At 74.6% G+C, this 19,916-nt stretch overlaps 1 protein-coding gene across 2 annotated transcripts in view; it reads right to left on the bottom strand.

Moving 5' to 3' along the window:
• Positions 1-1,612: 1,612 nt before the first annotated feature.
• KDM4B (lysine demethylase 4B) overlaps positions 1,613-19,916 on the bottom strand; it is an 86,617-nt gene continuing 68,313 nt past the window's right edge. The window contains exons 11-24 of one of the 2 annotated variants that reach the window (XM_070058683.1): positions 18,502-18,603; positions 18,083-18,273; positions 11,384-11,808; positions 11,078-11,198; positions 10,337-10,515; positions 9,953-10,175; positions 8,988-9,064; positions 8,835-8,890; positions 8,126-8,234; positions 6,122-6,307; positions 5,632-5,796; positions 5,025-5,144; positions 2,598-2,690; positions 1,613-2,415 (exon numbers count right to left, since the gene is read on the bottom strand). In XM_070058683.1, the coding sequence (XP_069914784.1) occupies positions 2,248-2,415; positions 2,598-2,690; positions 5,025-5,144; positions 5,632-5,796; positions 6,122-6,307; positions 8,126-8,234; positions 8,835-8,890; positions 8,988-9,064; positions 9,953-10,175; positions 10,337-10,515; positions 11,078-11,198; positions 11,384-11,808; positions 18,083-18,273; positions 18,502-18,603 (2,215 nt within the window). In that variant the 3' untranslated portion in view covers positions 1,613-2,247. The remainder of the gene's footprint in view (positions 2,416-2,597; positions 2,691-5,024; positions 5,145-5,631; positions 5,797-6,121; positions 6,308-8,125; positions 8,235-8,834; positions 8,891-8,987; positions 9,065-9,952; positions 10,176-10,336; positions 10,516-11,077; positions 11,199-11,383; positions 11,809-18,082; positions 18,274-18,501; positions 18,604-19,916) is intronic. The other variant, XM_070058684.1, reaches the window with a different exon arrangement.

Below are 19,916 nucleotides of genomic sequence, written 5' to 3'. Positions count from 1 at the left end.
ACAGGCTGCCGGCGCCACATGTAGGAGGCTGAACCGGGTCTCCCGTCTGGCTGCGGCGCGGGAGAGGATGTGGGGGAGCTGGGCGGGGCTCCCCAACTTCTCCCCCCGCCCCGTAAGCTGTCCAATGTTACCATGGCGACAGATGGGCCTGCGTGTGCGCCTGCGTGGGGCGGACACTGGGGCCGCAGCGGCTGCGCGGCGGCGGGACGGACCCCTCCCCCGGCGCCCCCACACCTCCGGCTGCGCGGCCGCGGGCTGGGGGCCCGTGCCTGCCCTCTGCCATCGGATTAACCGCTCCTCCAGGGAGCCCAGTCCTGCCTCGTCTCTCGGTGCAGCTACCTCGCGGCTATCAGCTTCCAATTAGGGAGCGACACCCGCCTCATTAATGCGCCTCATCGTCCTTGGCACCAGCCAGCTGCTCCCAACAGAGCCTGCAGTCAGATGGCGGCGGCGCGCCGAGTCAGAGGCCCCTTCTCGCCGCCTCCCGGGTGGCCCTGGGGGACAGGGGCCTCTCCCCTGCCCTGGTCCTCACGCCCCGCCCCGCGTCTACGGTGTTGAGACTTCTTTTCTTTTCACAGGCAGGGAGAGAGCGAACCTCCGCTCCGCTGGTTCCCGCCCCAGACGCCCGCAGAGCGGCGGCCAGGAGCGCCTCCCGGGGCTCGCGCGGGGTGCAGGGCCCAGCGCTGGGGGCCTCCCCGCTGCCTCGCAGGTGCGCCAGCAGGGAGCGGGATCAGAGGCCGAGCAGCGCGGGGCGCCCTGCACCCCTGGGGCCCTGCGGCAGGGGCGCGTGCAGACGTCCACAGTTGGGAAAACCGGAACCACCCCCGTGTCCATCCAGCCGGGGGCGGCCGCGGTAGCGAGGCGCCCTGCCCTGCTCGGCGGCTGCTTCGGCTGCTCTGGGCCGGGCCTCCGGGGCAGCGGGGGCGCCCCCCACGCCCCCCCTGGGGCCTGGGTTCCCCGCTGCCTCCACCCGGTGCAGCCCCGCCCCTGCTGGCCTCTCCGTTGCAGCCAGGGGGCGCCCGTGAGCTCCCGAGCCGGGGCCGCGTGGGGACTCCGCCCGGCTCAGCTCCCGGCTCCGGCTTCCAGCCGCGCCTCCTGCGAAGGCAGAGCCCGGGAGGCGCCGGGGAGGGCGCCGGCGCTGGCGTCCAGCGGGGGCCCAGCTGGCGCAGGCCTTGGGAGCGGACCCGCGGATGGGTAGCGCCTGCTCGGAGCACAGGAATCGGGTGCCCAGGCCCTCCCGCGGCCCGCAAGGCCCTGTGTGACCTGCCCGCCCCCTGCCCCTTGCTCCAGGGGCTCTGGCCACAGGGGCCCCGGCCCAGCCTCAGGGCCTTGCAGGGCTGTGCCCCCACCGCCCGGTCCCCTGCCTGCCTGCCGGCGTCACTCGGCACCCTGACCTTCCAGGTGGCTCCCCCGCGGGGACCTGCACCGTCGTGGGCAGGGGGCGGCCTCTGCCCGAGTGCTCCCCGCCCAGGGCACGGCCAGGCCCACGGCGGCGAGGAACCCAGGCCGGCGCACGCCCAGGACGGGGGATGGGGGTGGGGGTGGGGGAGGGGCCGGGGTCCACCCGCCCCGCCCCGCCCCGCCCCCCCAATGAACACGCGCGGACACAGAGTGGGACTTGGCAATGCTCGTGAGACTTTAATTCATCAGGAACCGAGGCCGAAACACCAGGAATCCTTGCTCTCGGGTGGGCGGGGGCGGGGTCACTGCAGTCAGACGGGAGGGGCACGCGCCGGGGAGGGCGCCCACTTCCCGTGACCCTCTGTACATTATAAATAGCGTCTCCAAGTCGGGCCGCAGCCCTGCCCACCCGGCACCGCGGCCCGAGCAGGCGCCGGCCGTGGGGGGGCCCCTCGGCGACCCTGGCGGGCAGCCACAAATCCGCGGCCGCGCCAGGGCCCGCGCGCCCCCGCGCACCGGGCAGAGGGGCCTGCAGTCGGCGTCCACGCTGCGCCCGGCGCTCTCCAAAGAGCCGGCGGCCCTGGAAGCTTCTGGAACGCAGCCGTGGGGCGGGGGCGCGCCTCGGCCTGGCCGCCCCCCGCCCCCAGCAAACACACAAGGAGCTGCGGGCGGGCGGCAGGGTGAGCCCCGGCTCCGGCTCCCCGTCCGGCGTGGACAGTCCCGGCCGGGCGGGGCCGCTCAGTAGACGCATAGCACCTTGTGGGTAGAGCTGACCCGGGTCCGAATCCGAGGAGCCTCGCGGCCCCGCTCCCTGAGTCCGCCGGGGCCCGCGGCCCGCGCGCCGGCCTAGAAGGGGGCTCCGGGCCGGCCCCGCGCCTGCAGCAGGCTCTCCATGAAGGCCAGGCGGTCCGCGCCCTGCCCCGAGTCCTCGGCGCCGCCCACCCGCGGGCGCTTGGCGGCCTTCGCCTCCTCTCCCGGGAGGCCGGGCTCCTGGGGCGCCCCGGTGCTGAGCGACTGCGGGCGAGAGGGCAGCGGTCAGCGCCGGCCGGGGGCGGAGGCCCGTGGCCTCGGAGCCCACACTCCCTGGCCTCGCACAGCCCCCAGGACGCGCGGGGCGCCGCCTGCCCTCCAGGCAGGACCCTCGAGGAGCCCGCCCACGCCCACGCCCCCCCCCCCCGGCCACGCGGGGCGCTCACCAGCCGGGACCGCACGCGCTTGGGCAGCTCCTCCTCCAGGGTGAAGATGTCCCCCCGTTTCACCGTCAGCTGGGACCCGTCCTCGAACTCCACCTGCCGAAGGACGCGGCCTCAGCGCCGGGCGGGGCCCTCGGTGGCTGAGCCCCCCCCCCCCAACGTGGGACTCCTGCCCGGGCCTGCACGGGGGGGCGGGGCGGAGGTGGACACAGCGCGGTGCCGGGCGGCTGACACCCGCACTGCCGTCATGAAGACACAGACACGGGAGCAGGGAGGGGGGCAGGCGCAGCGGAGGGGCGCAGGGAGGGGGCCCAGGCGCAGCGGTGGGGCGCAGGCCGGAGGACGCAGGCGGGGGAGGGGGGGGAGGCGCAGACCGGAAAACGCAGGCGGGGGGGCTCAGACCGGAAGACGCAGGCGGGGGGGGCAGCCCGAAGGACACAGGCGGGGGGGGCGCAGGCGGGAGCACCCAGGTGGAGGGGGGCGCAGGCCGGAGGACGCAGGCGCGGTGCCCCTCCCCGCCCGCCTGCACAGACCCCTTGGCCGCCGGGCGGCTCAGCGCAAGTGCGCTGTTTCGGGGGACAGGTGCCTAGCAGTGAAGCGCGGGCCGGGGCTGGGCCCGGGCCGGGGCTCCCCCTCGGGGCACAGCCCCCCTCAGGCACGCAGGCGCACGCCTAAGATCCCCCCCTCCAGGCTCAGGCCGGCAGCGGGGTTCGGGCTGCCTGGGGCCACACCCCGTGCTGGGCCCCCGCCCGGTCCTGGCTCACTTCGCACCCAGCCTCTGGCTGAGCGCCTAGGCGGTGGCTGGCCCTCCTGGGAGACCCGGATGGAGCTCCCAGCTCCGCTCCTGGCTCTGGCCTGGCGCTGGGGAGTGAGCCGGGGGATGGGAGCAATGTCTCCTCCCCCTCCCTCCCCGCCCCCCTCTCTCCCTCTCTCCCTCTCCCTCTCCCTCTCTCCCTCCCTCTCTCTCTCTCCTCCTCTCCTTTTCTCTCCTTCTCTCCCCCCTCCCTCCCTCTCCTTGTCCCTCTCTCTCCCTCCCCGCCCCCTCTCTCCCTCCCCCTCTCCTCCTCTCCCCTTCTCCTCCTCTCCCCCTCTCCCCCCCTTTCCCCTCCCCCTCCCTCTCTCCCTCTCTCCTCCTCTCCCTCTCTTCCCTTCTCTCCCCCTCTCCCTCCCCCTCTCTCTCCCTCCCCCTCCTCCTCCCCTCCTCCCTCTCTCCCTCCCCCTCTCCCCTCTCTCCCTCCCCCCCTCCCTCCCCCCTCCCTCCCCTCTCTCCTCCCCTCCCCCCCAGCTCCCAGGAAAGTAAGTGTGGGAGTTAAGTCCGCAGGCCTGGAGGCGCTGGCCCGTCCTGCCCAGAGTGGGCCGGCAGTGCGCTGTGGAGGGCTGGGGCCAGCAGGAGGCCGGGCCGAGTCCCCGTGGGCCAGGGCCTGGGGTGACAGCGAGCAGGAGCCCCCCCCCCCCCGCCAGTGCTCTCCAGGGCAGAGGCTGGGGTGGGTCGCTGTGCCCTAGCCCAGCCCAGCCTCTGGTGCCCCCGCAGCTGAAGGGAGCCGAGGCCCCCAGTCAGGGACGCAGGAGACGTGGTCTGGTGCGCCTCTGGGTCTTCCCCACACCCCAGGGGGACCGGCACGGGGGGCGGCCTGATCTCCGCACCTCGCAGCTCCGCCTGATCCCCGCACGCTGGCCTGGTCCCCGCCCCCAGGGCTCCGCCTGGTCCCCGCCCCCAGGGCTCCGCCTGGTCCCCGCACCCCGCGGCTCCACCGCCCTCCCTCAGACCCAGCCGAAAACCTGCTTCCCCTGAGGGGGGCCCCCAGGCACAGGCCAGCGCACCCGCACCCACGCCTGCACCCACAGGAGCTGGGAGCCCCGCAGTCCCCGACAGGACAGAGAGGAGGGGGTGCCGAGGCCCACGGAGCCGCAGCGCCGGGGTCTGTGGGCGCCCAGCCCTGCCCTCTCCCGGGGGACGGCTCCACCCCGAGTTCCAGGCAGCGGGGGCGGGGGGGGGGGCGGGGGGCGTGCCTCCTCTCGCCGGCCTGGGCCCCTGCCGCTCGGCTGCTGCGCGGTTCTCAACCACCACCTCCAAGAGCTGAGCGGAGACGGGCACCCCCACCCGGCAGCCCCAGCAGGTGCAGCAGCCGCTGTCCCGGACCCCGCGTCTGAACCCCGCTATCCTGGACCCCACGTCTGAACCCTGCTATCCTGAACCCCACGTACCCTGAACCCCGCCATCCTGAACCCCGCTGTCCTGGACCCCGCGTCTGAACTCCGCGAACCCTGAACCCCGCATCTGAACCCCGCCATCCTGAACCCCGTGTACCCTGAACCCCACGTCTAAACCCCGCTATCCTGAACCCCTTGCCTGCACCCACTCCTGCAGCCACCCGGGGCCACACTGGGAAACCCTGGCACGCGACCGCCGAGCGACCGCAGGCCGCCCACCTGATAGATGTGGCTGGTGACGGAGGACACGAACTTGGCCTTGTAGATGTTGCCGTCGGTCCACCGCAGCTCCACCAGCTCGCCCTCGGGCGGGGGTCCCAGCCGCAGGCAGTCTCTGCTCTGCAAGGGCAGGCGGGGGTGAGCGGGGCGAGCGGGGCCGCGGCCTCGGCTGGAGCTGTGCCCGTGCCGGCCCCCTGGCCCCGTGTGAGCCCCCCTGGCCCCCTGCCCCTCTGGCCCCCCCGCCCCCCGCCCCCGGTCCCCGGTCCCCGTGCCGCCCCCTGGCCCCCTGCCCCTGCCCCCCGCCCCCCGCCCCCGTGCCGGCCCCCTGGCCCCGTGTGAGCCCCCCTGGCCCCCATGCCGGCCCCCTGGCCCCTGCCCCCCTGGTCCCCGTGCCGGCCCCCGGCCCCTGCCCCCGTGCCGGCCCCCGCCCCCTGCCCCCGTGTCAGCCCCCCCTGCCCCCGTGCTGGCCCCCTGCCCCCTGCCCCTGCCCCCGCCCCCTGCCCCGTGCCGCCCCCCTGGCCCCCCTGCCCCCCGCCCCCTGCCCCGTGCCCGCCCCCCGCCCCGTGCCCGCTCCACACGCCCGCCCCCTGCCCCGGGCGGCGCTCACTGTGATGCTCTCGGGGTGCAGGTTGTCGCTGTAGGAGCCGTCGTCGAAGTTCACCTCGTAGAACGTCTGCGCGGCGGTGCCGATGACGCGGCCGCGGTAGTAGAGGCCGCTGCGGTGCTTGGTGAGGACGGCCTGGCCCAGCGACACGGCCCTCAGGAGCTGGACCTGGGCGGGCGGCGAGGGCGCGGTGAGCGCGGGGCGCGGCCAGGGGCGGGGTGCGGTGAGAGTGGGGGCGGGGCCAGTGAGGGGCGGGGCGCGGTGAGCAGGGGCGGGGCTCAGCGAGCGCGGGGCGGGGCCAGGGACAGGGCGCGGTGAGCGTGGGGCGGGGCCAGCGAGCGCGGGGGGAGGTGGGGGCGGGGTCAGTGAGGGGGCGGGGCCGGGGCGTGGTGGGGGCAGGGGCGGAGCCCGGCTCAGCGAGCACGGGGCGGGGCGGGGCGGGGCGAGCCCGGGGCGGGGCCGGCTGTGAGTGACAGGGCGGGGCCCCACTCACCGCGCGGCTCCCGGGCTTGTGCTTGAGGCAGGTGATGGAGACCACGTAGGGCCAGTCGTCGGGCTCCATGAGGACGCCGGCCGCGTGCGCGCACGTCACGTGGAAGGAGGTGGAGCAGTGCTCGTAGGAGCACTGGATGCAGGCGCCCGACAGCTTCTTCATGCGCTTCCGGCAGTACACGCACTTCTGCGGGGACACGGGCAGTGCCGTGGGCGCCGGCCCGGGGGGGGGGCTCCCCAGGGACCCCGAGCCCCGCCCTGGGCACTGGGCCACGCTCCTCCGCCCGGGCTCAGCCAGAGGGCAGGGCCCCCCAGCACAGGCCTAGCCAGACGGGGCAACCAGGGGGCGAAGCTCCTGGGGATGGGCCCCTCCTGGGGGCGAGAATGGTCTGGAACTGCGGGAGCTGGCTGCGCACCCGAGAGCGTGCTAGGACCTCAGCCTTCGTCTCCACGGGCAGGAACAAAACAGAAGTGCCACAGGACAGCCCGTCATGGGGGGCGGAGCCAGCCCCTCCTCCCTGGGGAGACCCCGCGAGCCCCACCCTGCCCGGGGCCTGGTGCGGCCAGGCCCGCGCGGGGCAGCCGTCATCGCTCCACGACCCCGGCTCTCACCCCGGAAGCCGTGCTCGGAGGTCAGACACGCACGCGGGGAGGGCGGGCGGTGGCCAGGGGTCTCCTTAGGAAGCTGTGGGCCCCAGACCCGCTCCATGCCGCGCGGAGCCCGGGGCCAGGACCCCCGCTCGGGGCAGCGAACCCGGGGGCTGCTGGCGCCCGCAGATCCCCCGCCCCACGGGCGGCAGCGCTGAGCGCCCCAGCTGGAGTCGCGAGGACACGCACCAGGCCCTGGGGACAACTGGCACCGCAGCCGCAGGCCGGGCCGCTCGCCCTGCCCCTGCAGCCAGGGTGGAGCCTGGGGCCCTCGCGGGGCCGGCTCTCGGGGCCCACTGCCGGAGGCCCTGGGCTGGGCACGGCCCCTCCCACCGCAGCGCCCTGGAGAGCAGGTCGGGCTGGCGCGATCCGCCTGCCCCCCCCCCCGCCTCTCCCCCAGGCTCCTGGTCTCTCCTGTCAGCTGCCAGGAGCCGCCCAGCCCGCACAGGCGAGGGCTCCTCACCCTGCGCGCTCCCCGTCGGTCGGTAGGCGTCCACTCCCGCTCCCTGGAGCCCGGCCCCTGAGCCCAGGCGTGGACAGATGGCTGCAGGGGCGCCGCACCCTTGGCCTGCCCAAGGCCCGTGGGGGAGCCGGGGGCTTCGTCAGGCAGGACGAGGGCGCTGCGTGCCCAGGGGTTTCCCTCCTTGCTCCGAGGGCCGGTCACACGGAGCGGTGTTTGTAACAAGGGCAGCGTCGCGCCCAGCGGGAGGGGCTCGTGCCACCACCCCCCCACTCCCCCCAGCCCTGGCCTGTGAGTCGCCCGTCTGTGCCCAGCCCGGCTGGCAGCCGCACTCTGTGAGCAAGGTCTCCCTTCCAGCTGTGCCCCCGGCTGCCTGCCCTCCCTGCACCTGTGGGCCCCCGGGAGCTTGGGCTGTGTGCTGGGGGTCGGCCCAGCCCCACAGGCCCCCTGCAGCCTGGTGCCCCCATGCCCAGAACTGTCCCAGGCAGCTGGGCAAACGAGCCGGGCCGAGAGCCCAGCCTGCAGGTGCCTGAGACCCGCCCCGGGGCCGTCAGTCTCCACCCGCGCCCTGAGGCCGGCAGGAGCCACCCTGCAGGGCCGCTGAGCGGGAGTCTGGGTGCGTGCGAGGGGAGCGGCGGCAGGAGGGGCGCTGCAGGCCGGCCCCAGGCTCCCACGCAGATGGAATGCGCTGACGCTGCAGCCCAGGCCACACGCGGGCGGCTGGGAACCAGGCCGGGCGGGGGTCGGCTGCCCCAGTGGGCTGAGCAGTGCACCCGGGCCCGGAACCGCGGGCGGCTGGTGCGGGCCCCGGGGCGGCCCCTGCTGGTGCAGCCGGAGGGCCGTGCCTGCCCCACGCCGCGTCCTCCCAGGGCCCAGGTGCCGCGGGCAGGGCCTTACCAGCTTCCACCGCTGCTCGGGGATGGCGCTGATGTCCACCGGGTGGCGCTCAATCACATTCAGGAAGCGCGCCTCGGGGACCGCGATGGCGCAGACCACGTGGATCCACCTGCAGGCGCAGGGGAGCGCTCAGGGCCAGGGAGAGGGGCCAGGCCGGCGCGGCAGTGCAGGGCAGGGGCGCAGGCCCATGGAGAGGGGCCAGGCTGGCGCGGGAGTGCAGGGCAGGGCGCGGGGCCATGGAGAGGGGCCAGGCCGGCACGGGAGTGCAGGGCAGGGAGCGAGCGCTCAGGGCCATGGAGAGGGGCCAGGCCGGCGGGGAGTGCAGGGCAGGGCGTGGGGCCATGGAGAGGGGCCAGGCCAGCGCAGGAGTGCAGGGCAGGAGCGCTCAGAGCGCGGGGCCATGGAGAGGGGCCAGGCCAGCGCGGGAGTGCAGGGCAGGGCGCAGGCCCATGGAGAGGGGCCAGGCCAGCGCAGGAGTGCAGGGCAGGGGAGCGGGGCCATGCAGAGGGGCCATGGAGAGGGGCCAGGCCGGCGCGGGAGTGCAGGGCAGGGAGCGGCAGGGCTGGGCCGATGCAGCTCCTGCTCCACGCTGCGGGGGGCACACCAGGGCTGCAGGGACCTAAGGGACAGCCGGGACACTGCCGCTCCCAGCCCAGGCCAGGCAGGCAGACGGCCACTGAGGCCGCTGGGCCCTGGCAGCGCCACCCACCTCCGGTCAGTGGTCATCTGCAGGGCTCCTCCCCGGAGGTTGCACAGGCAGCACTCCTGCGGGGACAGACGCAGGGCTCAGGGCGGGCCGCAGCCCCAGCGCGCTGGTTCCACCCACCGGGCCCGGCCCCAGCCCCATTGCCACGCGCCTCACCGCAGTCCAGGCGTGGGCTGTGCACCGGGAACACGTCCAGCCCTCGTTAACCAGCTCGGGGCGGACGCCGTAGCAACCTGGAAGACACGGGGCCACCTGAGACCCCCCAGCTGCACAGGGGGCGCGGCCGCCCAGGAGGCAACAGGAGGGCCAGAGATGGCTGGGTGGGGGCCACAGCGGCCAGGACGGCGACCCCGCAGAGCCCCCGGGAGGCTGCGCTTCCCCTCCCCCGACACAGCCCGCGCTCAGCTCTGCCGGGGACCCGGGGCAGCAGGCCCGCGCCAGGGCAGCCGGGTCCAGCCTCAGCTGCGGGGCCATTTCAGCAGCCGCGAGCCGGGCTCCCTCTGAGCCTGGCCAGAGATCTGAAACGGGGAGGCGCTGGGTCAGCTGCAGAGTGAGGGCGGGGGCACTGCAGCCCACGGGCTCTCAGGGGCGGCCCCCACACCCCACACCCTGCGGGCAGCAGGAGGTGGACCTGGGAGCACCAGGCCTGGCTCCTGTCCCCTCCCCACAAGCTCCCTGTCTCAAACCCAGGCCCAGTGCTGCGGGCAGACCGGCCGGCCGCCCCGGGAGGGAACCGGTGAGAGGGGGGCTGCCCCTGGCCGAGCGCAGACCTCTGCCCTGATGCCCAGTCTCCCGTCTGCTCCCGCGCCTGCACCGCCATGGGGTGGGGGTCATCCTCCGGGTCAGCCCCCTGCGGTCACCTCACGGCCCAGCTCCGAGTAACAGGCAGGGGAGGGCAGGGCTCGGGGGAGCGGCCACAGCCCTGGCCCCAGGTCTGTCCTCCCTGAGCCAGGCCCTCGCCCACCCCGTGCGCGGTGTCCCTGCTCCACAGCGGCGCTCGGGCCCCCGCTGCACGGCACAGAGCCCAGGGAGCTTCTGGGGCCCTGCCCCGCGTCCAGTCGCCCCAGGACAGGGACGGGCGCCCCCCCCCGGCCCCAGGGAGCACACAGCCCGCCACTCACTGGCGTGCACCTGCAGGCAGCACTTGGCGCAGGCGATGAGCGGGCTGGTGCCGTCGTCGCCGACGCACGAGTTGGCGGGCAGTGGCTCGGTGTTCTCGCCGCTGCAGGCGAAGCACATCTCGGGGATGAGCGGCCGCGTCTTCCGGCCGCTTCTGGAAGGCGGTGTGGCTGAGGGGCCCTCCCCGAGGGAGGCCGGGGGCGCCTCCTTCTCGGCCTGTAGGGACTGGGGGGGCCGCTGTCAGAGGCCGACCCAGGCCGGGGACGCCCGAGCCCAGGGGGCCCTTAGGGCCCACCCTGGCCTCTCACAGGGTCACGCGCAGGCGCGAGGCCCGCGGTGGCAGGAGTTCAGGGGGCACAGCTCCCGCAGGCCGCGCCGGCGCTCACCTGGCTGTACGGGTAGAAGAGGGTGCAGACGGCGCAGTAGGGCTCCGCGAGGGCGGCCGCCGCGTTGAGCTTGCGCTCGGCCTGGAAGCTGGCTGCCTGGTTCCTCCACTGCAGGGACAGCGGGGACCGCGGGGCCTCGGGGTCGCTCATGTCCTCCTCCGCGGAGAAAGGGAACGCTTCTGGGAGAGAGGGCCCGGGAGGGAGGCCTGAGCGCGGGCAAGCCCGTCCGCGGCGGCCACCTCCTCGCGGGGAGGCCCCCGCCAGCGCCCGCCCCCCTTCTGCCTGCTGGTGCGCGGGGCAGCGCCACGCCCGGCTCTGCCTTGCCGGGCCCCACAGCAGGTGTGGTGGTGGCGTGAATGCGCAGGGCCGTGGGGGCGGAGTCAGGAGAGGCCGCCCAGCCCAGGCCTCAGTGTCCCACCCGCCCGGGAGCCTGGGGACGGACCCTGGCCGTGACCCCACACAGGACCCTGAGGGCAGTAAGGAAACTGAGTCACAGGAGGGTGGACGGGGCTTGGAGCCTGGGGTGGGGGCGGGAGCTCTGGGCGGCCCTGGGAGCCCACACTGCCGCGGGCCGCTCTGCTGCTGGGGCCTGGGGGCTGCGTGAGGCAGTCGGGGGCAGGGAGGCCAGGGGGAGTGTAGACGCGGGGCAGGCCGCGCGGGCTGACGGGCAGGGTGGGGGCAGCTGTGGGCTGACGGGCAGGGTGGGGGCAGCTGTGGGCCGCGCCCTGGGCCCCGGCTCACCCTCGTCGCTGGAGGCCTCCTGCTTGACCACGGACAGCGGGGAGCGTGTGGGCGGCCTGCCCAGGGGGTGGCGCCGGCTCTTCTTGATCTCCACCCTCAGCTTGGGCGACGCGGACGGCACCTGGAACGCGGAAGGAGCCGCCTGTGGGGGCACCGCTGTGGGACCCGGGCCAGAGCTTCCCTGGAGGCCACTCTGGTGTCTGAATCCACGCGCGTGAACAGCCCACGGCGCCCATGGCGCCCATGGCGCCCACGGCCCCCACGGCCCCCACGGCCCCCACGGCCCCCACGGCCCCCACGGCCTACCTGTGCCTCGCCAGCCCTGGCCTTGGTCTCCTCCGGCCCCGCCAGCTCCATGGGGGCGGCCTGCTCCTTCCAGGCGGGGTCCTGCTGGCCGGCCGCCCGCTCCCTGTCGGCTCCCGCGCTGGCCCGGGGCACCACGTACAGCATGGGGATGATGGGCCGCGGCTTGACCTCGTGCTCCGCGCCGGGCGCCTCGGGCGGCACCACGTTGAGGGGCGCCCGTGGGGGGCTCTCCTCTGCAGTCCCAGGGCCCGGGGCCAGCACCGGGGGCTCCAGTGGGGGTGGCAGCCGCAGCCTGTCCTCGGCGGGGAAGGGGGCCGAGGGGGGTGGCAGCGGCTGGGGCGGCAGCTGGGGCGACAGGGGGCTGTGGCTCTTCTTCTTGCGGTCGCTCTTGGCCTTGGCCGGCCGCAGCTTGCCCCGCCCGTCCTCTGTGAGGAGAGAGGACCACAGTGAGAGCAGGCGCTGGGGCCCACGGGGCCCGGCTGGGGTGCGGGTGCCTCCGGAGGCCCCCCGCCAGGCAGGAGTTGGCCCAGGGTCCCCTCCGCAGGCACCCAGAGCACAGAGGCCAGTTCAGGCCACGGCAGCCCGGGGGTGGCTGGAAACGGCCCCCCAGGGCCACCGCACCTCAGCAGCAAGAGGGCCGTGGTGGCTCCTGTGCCACAGGTCTGTGAGGACCACGCATGACGGCCACCAACCAGGGTGACACAGCACAGAGCGGCAGGCGCTTCCGAGTCATGGGGCCTGCCGGGCCTGCGCCCACCACCACCCCAGGGGCCAGCTGGGCCTGTGTCCACCACCACCCCAGGGGCCTGTGCCCACCACCACCCCAGGGGCCAGCCTGGCCTGTGCCTACCACCACCCCAGGGGCCTGTGTGCACCACCACCCCAGGGGCCATCCGGGCCTGTGTCCACCACCACCCCAGGGGCCAGCTGGGCTTCTATCCACCACCACCCCAGGGGCCTGCGCCCACCACCACCCCCAGGGGCTAGCTGGGCCTGTGTCCACCACCACCCCAGGGGCCAGCTGGGCTTCTATCCACCACCACCCCAGGGGCCTGCGCCCACCACAACCCCAGGGGCCTGTGTCCACCACCACCCCAGGGGCCTGCGCCCACCACCACCCCCAGGGGCTAGCTGGGCCTGTGTCCACCACCACCCCAGGGGCCAGCTGGGCTTCTATCCACCACCACCCCAGGGGCCTGCGCCCACCACCACCCCAGGGGCCAGCTGGGCCTGTGTCCACCACAACCCCAGGGGCCAGCTGGGCCTCTATCCACCACCACCCCAGGGGCCTGTGCCCACCACAACCCCAGGGGCCTGCTGGGCTTCTATCCACCACCACCCCAGGGGCCTGCGCCCACCACAACCCCAGGGGCCAGCTGGGCCTGTGTCCACCACAACCCCAGGGGCCTGTGCCCACCAACACCCCAGGGGCCAGCTGGGCCTGTGTCCACCACCACCCCAGGGGCCTGCGCCCACCACCACCCCCAGGGACCAGCTGGGCCTGTGTCCACCACAACCCCAGGGGCCAGCTGGGCCTGTGTCCACCACAACCCCAGGGGCCTGAGCCCACCACCACCCCCAGGCACTGGCAGCAGCGACGTCTCAGACCCCCCCACGCCACACCACGGATGCCCCTTGAGCAGCCACACGAGCCAGTGGGGCCTGGAGGTGGCTCCTGGCCCAGACTCCAGGGAGACCCCCTGACAGGTGGCGGGGAGGGGCCGGGGTCTCTGGGCCAAGGTTGAGTGTGCAGAAAGCCCCAGGGAACGGGGACAGGCAGGGGCCGCAGAGCCTGACTGACAGACACAGCCCCGCCGGGCCAGCCTGCAGAGGACGCAGGGAGGACGGGGACACAGGAGGGGTCCCGGGGGGCCGGGGGCCGGCGTCACCCCAGCGTCCTCCTGAGAGGGGCCAGGAGAGACTGGGAGAGGCGGCGCTGCCGACTTGCAGGATGGGGGAGGGGCCGCAGTCAGGACAGGCAGAGCGGATTCTCCCCTGGAGGCCCAGCGCGGCCGGCACCCGCGTCAGCCAGGGAGACCCCGGCAGAGGCCGCCGGCTGTGCTCAGGCCGTGCCCCAGCCTCCTTCACACGCGCACCTGCTGGGGGGCCACAGGAAGCTCACGCCTGTGTGGGCTGCTGAGCCGGGGGGGCGCCTGGGGAGCAGCCTGCAGCCCGGCACGCCGGGGATGCCGGGGACACCAGGGACGCTGGGGATGCCGGGGACGGTGGGGATGCCGGGGACGGTGGGGATGCCGGGGACACCAGGGACGGTGGGGACACCGGGGACACCAGGGACGGTGGGGACACCGGGGACACCAGGGACGGTGGGGACACCAGGGACGGTGGGGACACCAGGGACACTGGGGATGCCGGGGACACCAGGGACGGTGGGGATGCCGGGGACGGTGGGGACACTGGGGATGGTGGGGACACCAGGGATGGTGGGGTCGTCGGGGATGGTGGGGACACTGGGGAGGGGACACTGGGGAGGGGACACTGGGGACGTTGGGGACGTCGGGGACGCTGGCGCAGGCCCCACGTGCACATCTCAGGACCCCCCCGCAGGCAGTGACAGTGGCTTACACAGGGCCAAGGGTAGCGGCTGCAGGCCAGGGACCCAGGGCTCCCCCATGGTGGACTCTGCGCCCACTCGCGGCCGGTCCAGGCTGCTCCCCACCCCGCACCCTGCACCCGAGGAGAGCAGGACCACGTCCATCTCCTGAGGGGCGCCCAGTGAGGTCTGCTCCCTCTGTCCACACCGGCCCTCCCGCCAGCCCGCCAAGCCCAGCCACTCGGAGCAAGCCGGCCGCCAGCAGCTGCGAGGTGGCGCCCGCAACCCCGACCCGCGTGACCCGCCCTGTTGCCGGCTCACCTCCACGTGGGGCCCAGGCTGCGCTGACGAGAGCCCCCGGAGCCCTGAGCCAGGCCCCCCAGAGAGGAGGCACCCACGCCTCTGGCCCGCAGGCCCCTCGCTGCCCCCTCCAGGTCCCCCTGTGCCGTGCCACGAGGGCAGCCCCGGCGTCCTGGCCCTCCAGGGCACGCTGCAGGCGCAGCTGGCCCCTCGGGTCACCTGGGCTGGCCCCGCGCTGGACAGAGGCGGCTGTGGGCAGCAGGGGCCGAGAGCCCCACGGCGCAGGAGGCCGCCCGCTGTGGGGGAAGGCGCCCTGACAAGGCCGAGGCCCTGCTGCGGTGGGGGCGGCATTTCTCCCTCTGGGGTGGTGCAAACGCTGAGCGGACGTCATCGAGCCCCAGGACGGGGCCGGTCCCAGCCCGGCACTGCAGCTGACCCTCAGGGCTGGGGGTCACCTGGGTACCGGGGGCTGGCTCCGCAGGGAGGAGGTCCCTGATGGGGTGGCCAGCACGCGGGCAGGGCGGGCGGGAGGGGGGACACTGGCCGGAGTCCTCAGCAGCAGCGCAGGGGACCCCCACACACACAGCTCCAAGTGCATGGACGCTAGGCGGGGCCGTGGGGACAGGGACGGGCATCTGTGCTGGGAGTGAACCTGGGGGTCCTGGCCTTGCCCACCCCCACCCTCAGGTCTCCCAGGAGCACAGGGGCTGTGGTGAGATGGCTCCAGCCCCTCTGTCTGGGGGCTCCGCGCTGGCAGGGTGAGGCCAGTCCAGCCGCCGGCACCAACGTGCGTCCGCCCATCGGGGAAGAGGGACGGGCTCCAAGCCCCCGCTGCCCCACAGCCGCCAGGGCCTCTGACCGAGGGGCCACACGATGCTGCCCCCACAGAGACAAAGCGACGGAGATGCCAGCGCCCTCGGCAGAACACGGACCCTCCCTGCTCTCCCTCACCACCTGAGGCCTCAGGTCCCCGGAGGCCGGCCAGGGGCCACAGAGGGCAGGAGCCCAGGCCGGGAAGGACTCGGAGGGAAACCGCGGAGGGCAGAGGACCATATCCCGCCCAGCCCAGCGCCAAGACCTGCTGCGGGGCAGGTGCGGGCCTCCGGGCGGGCGCTCACTCAGACGTGGCGGAGGGCCCCGGGCAGGTGGAACGCTGGGTACAGAAGTCCCAGGCAGGAGGCCGCCCACCTCCGGGCCCCACACCTCTCCAAGTCCCTCTCAGAGGAGGGTCAGTGAGGCTGGGCCGTGCGACACTGCGTCCCCAGGGAGGTGGCTCTGCCGTTTCCAAGGCAGCTGCCATCTGACCTAGCCGAGGGCGCACGTGGCCCACGTGGCCGCTGTGGTGCACGGGGACACCGAGGTCTGCCGGGCGGCACTTGGCCCCGGGGAAGCTGGGCCCCCACAAACCGCCCAGCCTCACCAGAGGGGCCGCCTTTGCTCTGGTCCCCGAGCCAGGCACCAGCTGACGGCTGCTCCGGAAATGGGCACGCCGGGGCGAGGGCCCTGCTACCCTGGGGGGAAGCCAGCCCCGCCCAACCCAAGGACAAGGGTGTGTGGGCCAGAGAGGGCGGCCTGGCCAGGGCCCACACCCAGGCCTGGCTCTCCCCACCCCTCACTCGTCTTCCTGTGAGGCCCCGCATGGCCCCCGGGCGCCTCTGACCCACAGAGGGGCAGTCACGGGGGCTGACTTCCAGGGAGCACACAGCCCCCGGCCAGCTCAGCTGCTTCTCCCCAGGCCCCCGGGACGCACTCGCCGGGACCCCCACGAACACCTGCTCGTGAGACGCGCGGCCCCTGTTTTGGAGCCACCCGTGAGAACTCAGTCACGCAGACAGGGCCCGCCCACCCGACGCATCGGCACAGCACGGAACCCCACGTCCCCCAGGCAGCCATGCTGAGCAGCCAAGGTTTGGGGGCCTCTCCCGCCGCCCCAGCAGTCAGCCCCGCTGAGTTGAAGCGCACCCCAAACTCGCCCGCTGCCCCGGAGCCTGCCTGCGGGGAACAAGGCCCGCTGCCGGCCGTGTGACTGAAGCCGTGGCCGCTGGCGAGGGCCCGGCTGTCAAGGGAGCAGCTTGGGCCCGGAAGGCCCGGGCAGTGCAGGCCACAGCGGGGAGGCCTGAGCCGGAGAGTGTGGGCTTCTGCCACCAAAGCCGCCAGCCGCGGGCCTCCCGCACGCCCGGCGACCTGTCTGTGTGGCCCTGACCCCGAGCCAGGACCACGGAGCTCACGCCGAGGGCCTCCCGGGAGCACGGGCGGCACCCTCCCGGCCTCACCCTGTCCCCACCACAGACAAGGGCTGGCAGTGCATCTGTGTCCCACAGGCAGCAGCGAGTGGCCGGCCACGGGCATGGGCACGTGAGGGCCAGGCCAGGCCTCTCGGGGCGCGTGCGCGGGGCCGTCTGGGAGCCCTGCTGGGCCCCTCTGCCCTGGGGGAGCTCCCCGCTGACCTCGGTCAGGTCCGGGCCGGCGACTGCTGAGGGCCGGTCTCCCACGCAGGTGCCCTTAGCGTGGGCGCATTCGCATCTCCCGCCCCCTGGTTTGTGCCTCGGAGAAAATGTGCCTGAACCACTTCCATCCTGGCGCTTACCAAGTCAGAGGCCCGTGCCGCTGAGACCGGTTCCCAAGCCGCACTGCGGGCCCTGTGCCCGAATCCTTGCGAGCCAGAGGGCACTGGCAGGACACAGGGAGGGCTCGGTGGCAGGAGAGGCCCCGGGAGATCGGGGGTGGGAGGCTCAGAGAGCTGCTGGCCCGGGCCGCGAGCCCAGGGCTGTGTCGCCTCCTGCGGCCGGGGAGGGCGGGGCCCAGGCCTGGCCTCACCAGCTTAGTCCAGGGGTCCCCGTCAGGCTCCTGACTCAGTGCTGTGAGAGCCGAGGGGCGGCTGTGGTGGGAGGGAGGCTCCCCACACACGTCAGGGCCCGTGATGCACCCATGCTCACGGGGTCCTGCCCGCCTGGCGCCCCGCCTCCACGCTGTCCCTGCGCGGCCTGGGCTAGGAGGGGCTGTGCCGCACACCAGGGACGCTGGCACCTGGGATGGGGGGTCCACCTCGCCCTCCTCCACCAAGGGGACGCTGGGGCAGCGCGCCCGGCTCAGGGCTCCGCCTCCCGCCAGCACGCCCCAGGAAGCGGCCGGGACGGTGGTGCGGTCACGCAGCTGAGTCCCTGCCCTCACACGGGAGCCCCGGCTGCCCCTCCAGCTCCCAGCTCAGCCCTGGCCACCGCGGGGTCTGGGGCGCGACCCGGCCAGCAGGCCCTGTCCCTGTCTCCCCGAGGAGTGAGGACGCACACACTTTCCGAGTGCGCGCGGCTGGCTTCACGCAGAGCACCGTCTGGAGGTGCTGCCCGCCGGGGAGGCTGGGGTGACCGGATCCCGCGCCCTCGAGCCCGCCGTCCCCGATGGCTCATGTGTTTCCTGCGTGGGGGACCCGTCCACGCGGGCAACCCCCTTCAGCCAGGCCCCCGCTCCCTGTCCTCACCGCTGGGCACCCACGGAGGGAGGGGCAGCCCCCGGGGCCTCTCGCCCGAACTCTGAGTCGGCACCAGACCCCTTCAGGGCCCCGGGGCCTCGTGGGCGACGCCTGGTGGGGGAGAGACTGTTGTGGGGGCGGTCCCAGGGGCTCAGAGGCAAGGCCAGGACGCACGCAGGAGCCTGGGGGCGACCATCAGGGAGACCACGCAACTCTCCCATCTGACGCCGCCGCTCCGCGTCCCGGCCCAGGCTGCCCGTCAGGGACCTCCTCCCGCTACCTTCAGACACCCGGCCCCGGCCCGGGAGAGTGGCACGCAGGCTCCAGGCGGGAGCCAGGGGCGGGCGGGCGCCAGGCGCCAGGGCAGCCTGCTGGGGCTCACCTTCCGCGCCCTCGCGGCCCGCCAGCGGCTGCGGCTCCTCCTCCTCCTCCTCGGGGTCGGCCTCCTGCGTGGCCTCCTCCTTCAGGCTGCCTGCCGCCTCCTCCAGGGGGGCCGCCCCGGCCGCCCCTTCGCCCGGGGACTTGGGGTCTTCGGGCTTGGACTTCTTGGGCTGCGTCCGTTTTCTGTGAGACCTGGGGAAGGAGACCGGTCAGGCAGGGCAGAGACCGGCGGGACAGAGCCCCCCCCCGCCCCCCCGAGTGCCAGCTCCACAGCAGGGGCAGCGGCCCGGGCAGGGCTCGCCGAGGGGGAGGGGCGGGGGAGGGGCGCCGTGTCAAGCGGGGATGCTGATGGTGGCTGGAGATGGAAGCCAGCGGACGCGGGATGGACGCGGGGGCCTGGACGGAACGGAAGACACTTACGCCAGCCCCGGCCTCCTGGTCTGCTCCCTCTTCCTCTCTACGCTCGGGTTCCTCTCCGCCTCAGCCTTTCTCCAGTGTCTGTTTTCCTTCAGACTAATTTGTCTAGAACGTAAACGCGGGGGTTGTTCTCCAGCGCGGGCACGGCTGCCCGGGACGCCTCCGCACGGGCCTCTCTGCAGCCCCTGCGGGCGCGGGCGCTCCGGGCACACGCGCGGCTCCCCGGGCCTGCGCGGTGTCCCGGGGCCTCGAGGGCCTCCCTGTGCCGGGACGCCCGGCCTGGGCCAGAGCTGTAGCCAGGCCCAGGTGACAGAGCCAGCTGGGGGCCTGCAGGCCCGGCTCAGCGTCTCGGGGAGGCGCGGGAGAAGGGGTGGCCCAGCCTAGGGAAGAAGGGAGAGGCGGGCGAGCCTGCAGACGCGTGCTGGGCCCTTCCAGGTCTCCTGAGACGGGGGCGGGGCGGGGCGGGGCGGGCGGCTCCCCAACCTCGGGGAGGCGGGAAAGCCAGGCCTGGGCAGGGGGCACCTGCACCCCTGATGGCCCCACGTGCTGCAGCGGCGGCAGCGCCCTCCACCTGAGGCCCGAGCCGGTCCTGCCTGACCCCGCCCCCCAGAGCGACCCCTAGACCTTGCTCCTCACTCCCTGTGGCCCGAGTCCCCGCCCCCCCCCCCGCGATGGCAGCGGCATGAACGTCACAAGATGACCAGCGGCAGGAAGCGGGGTGCATGGGCGGGGGCACGGACCACACACACGGGGTGCACACACAGGGTGGCTGCAGGGCCCAGGCGTGGGATGGGGTCATCAACACAGGGCGGAGGAGGGGAAGGCGCCAGCGGGACCCTCTCGGGTCTCCCCCAGGAGCAGCACCCAGCACTCGGGACCGCCAGCCCCAGGCTCCCCCGTGTGTGGGAGATGCCGGGACGTGGCAGGGACTGGGGAGCTGGCACTGGGCCCCAACGGTCATCGCCCCAAGGCCGCGGCCCGGGAAGGCGGCCGGGTCCCTGCAGCCCGTCGAGGCCTTGTCCGGCTGCGACTCACCTGGCCTCGGCGCCCCCTCTGGCCCGGGCCCAGTTCCCACCCCCGTTCCCATGCCTCCTGTCAGCCCTGGGGCCACTTTTGGCCACCCGCCCCTCCCCCACAGCCCCCACGCACCGTCTGCCCCACCGAGCCCCAGGCAGCCCTGGTGCCCCCCAGGCAGCGCGGCGGCACCCCAGGCCGAGACCCCTGGGCCCTGCCCGGAGGACGCAGGTGTGCAGACCCCGAGAAGGCCACGCCGGGAAGGAGCCTCCAGCCGGGAGGATGCGTGTGGGAGACCAGGCCGCGGCGGCGTCCCCAGGGAGCGGCACAGGCCTCGGCCGCTCTGCGCCTCGCTCACCCCGTCATCCCAGCTGGGCTGGGCCCAGAACCCTAAGGTGTGGCTG

This window comes from Oryctolagus cuniculus, chromosome 16 (genome assembly GCF_964237555.1).
Source record: "Oryctolagus cuniculus chromosome 16, mOryCun1.1, whole genome shotgun sequence".
NCBI lineage: Eukaryota > Metazoa > Chordata > Mammalia > Lagomorpha > Leporidae > Oryctolagus > Oryctolagus cuniculus.
The sequence above is the reverse complement of the archived record's forward strand: the minus strand, read 5'-3'. Positions and strand labels throughout refer to the sequence as shown.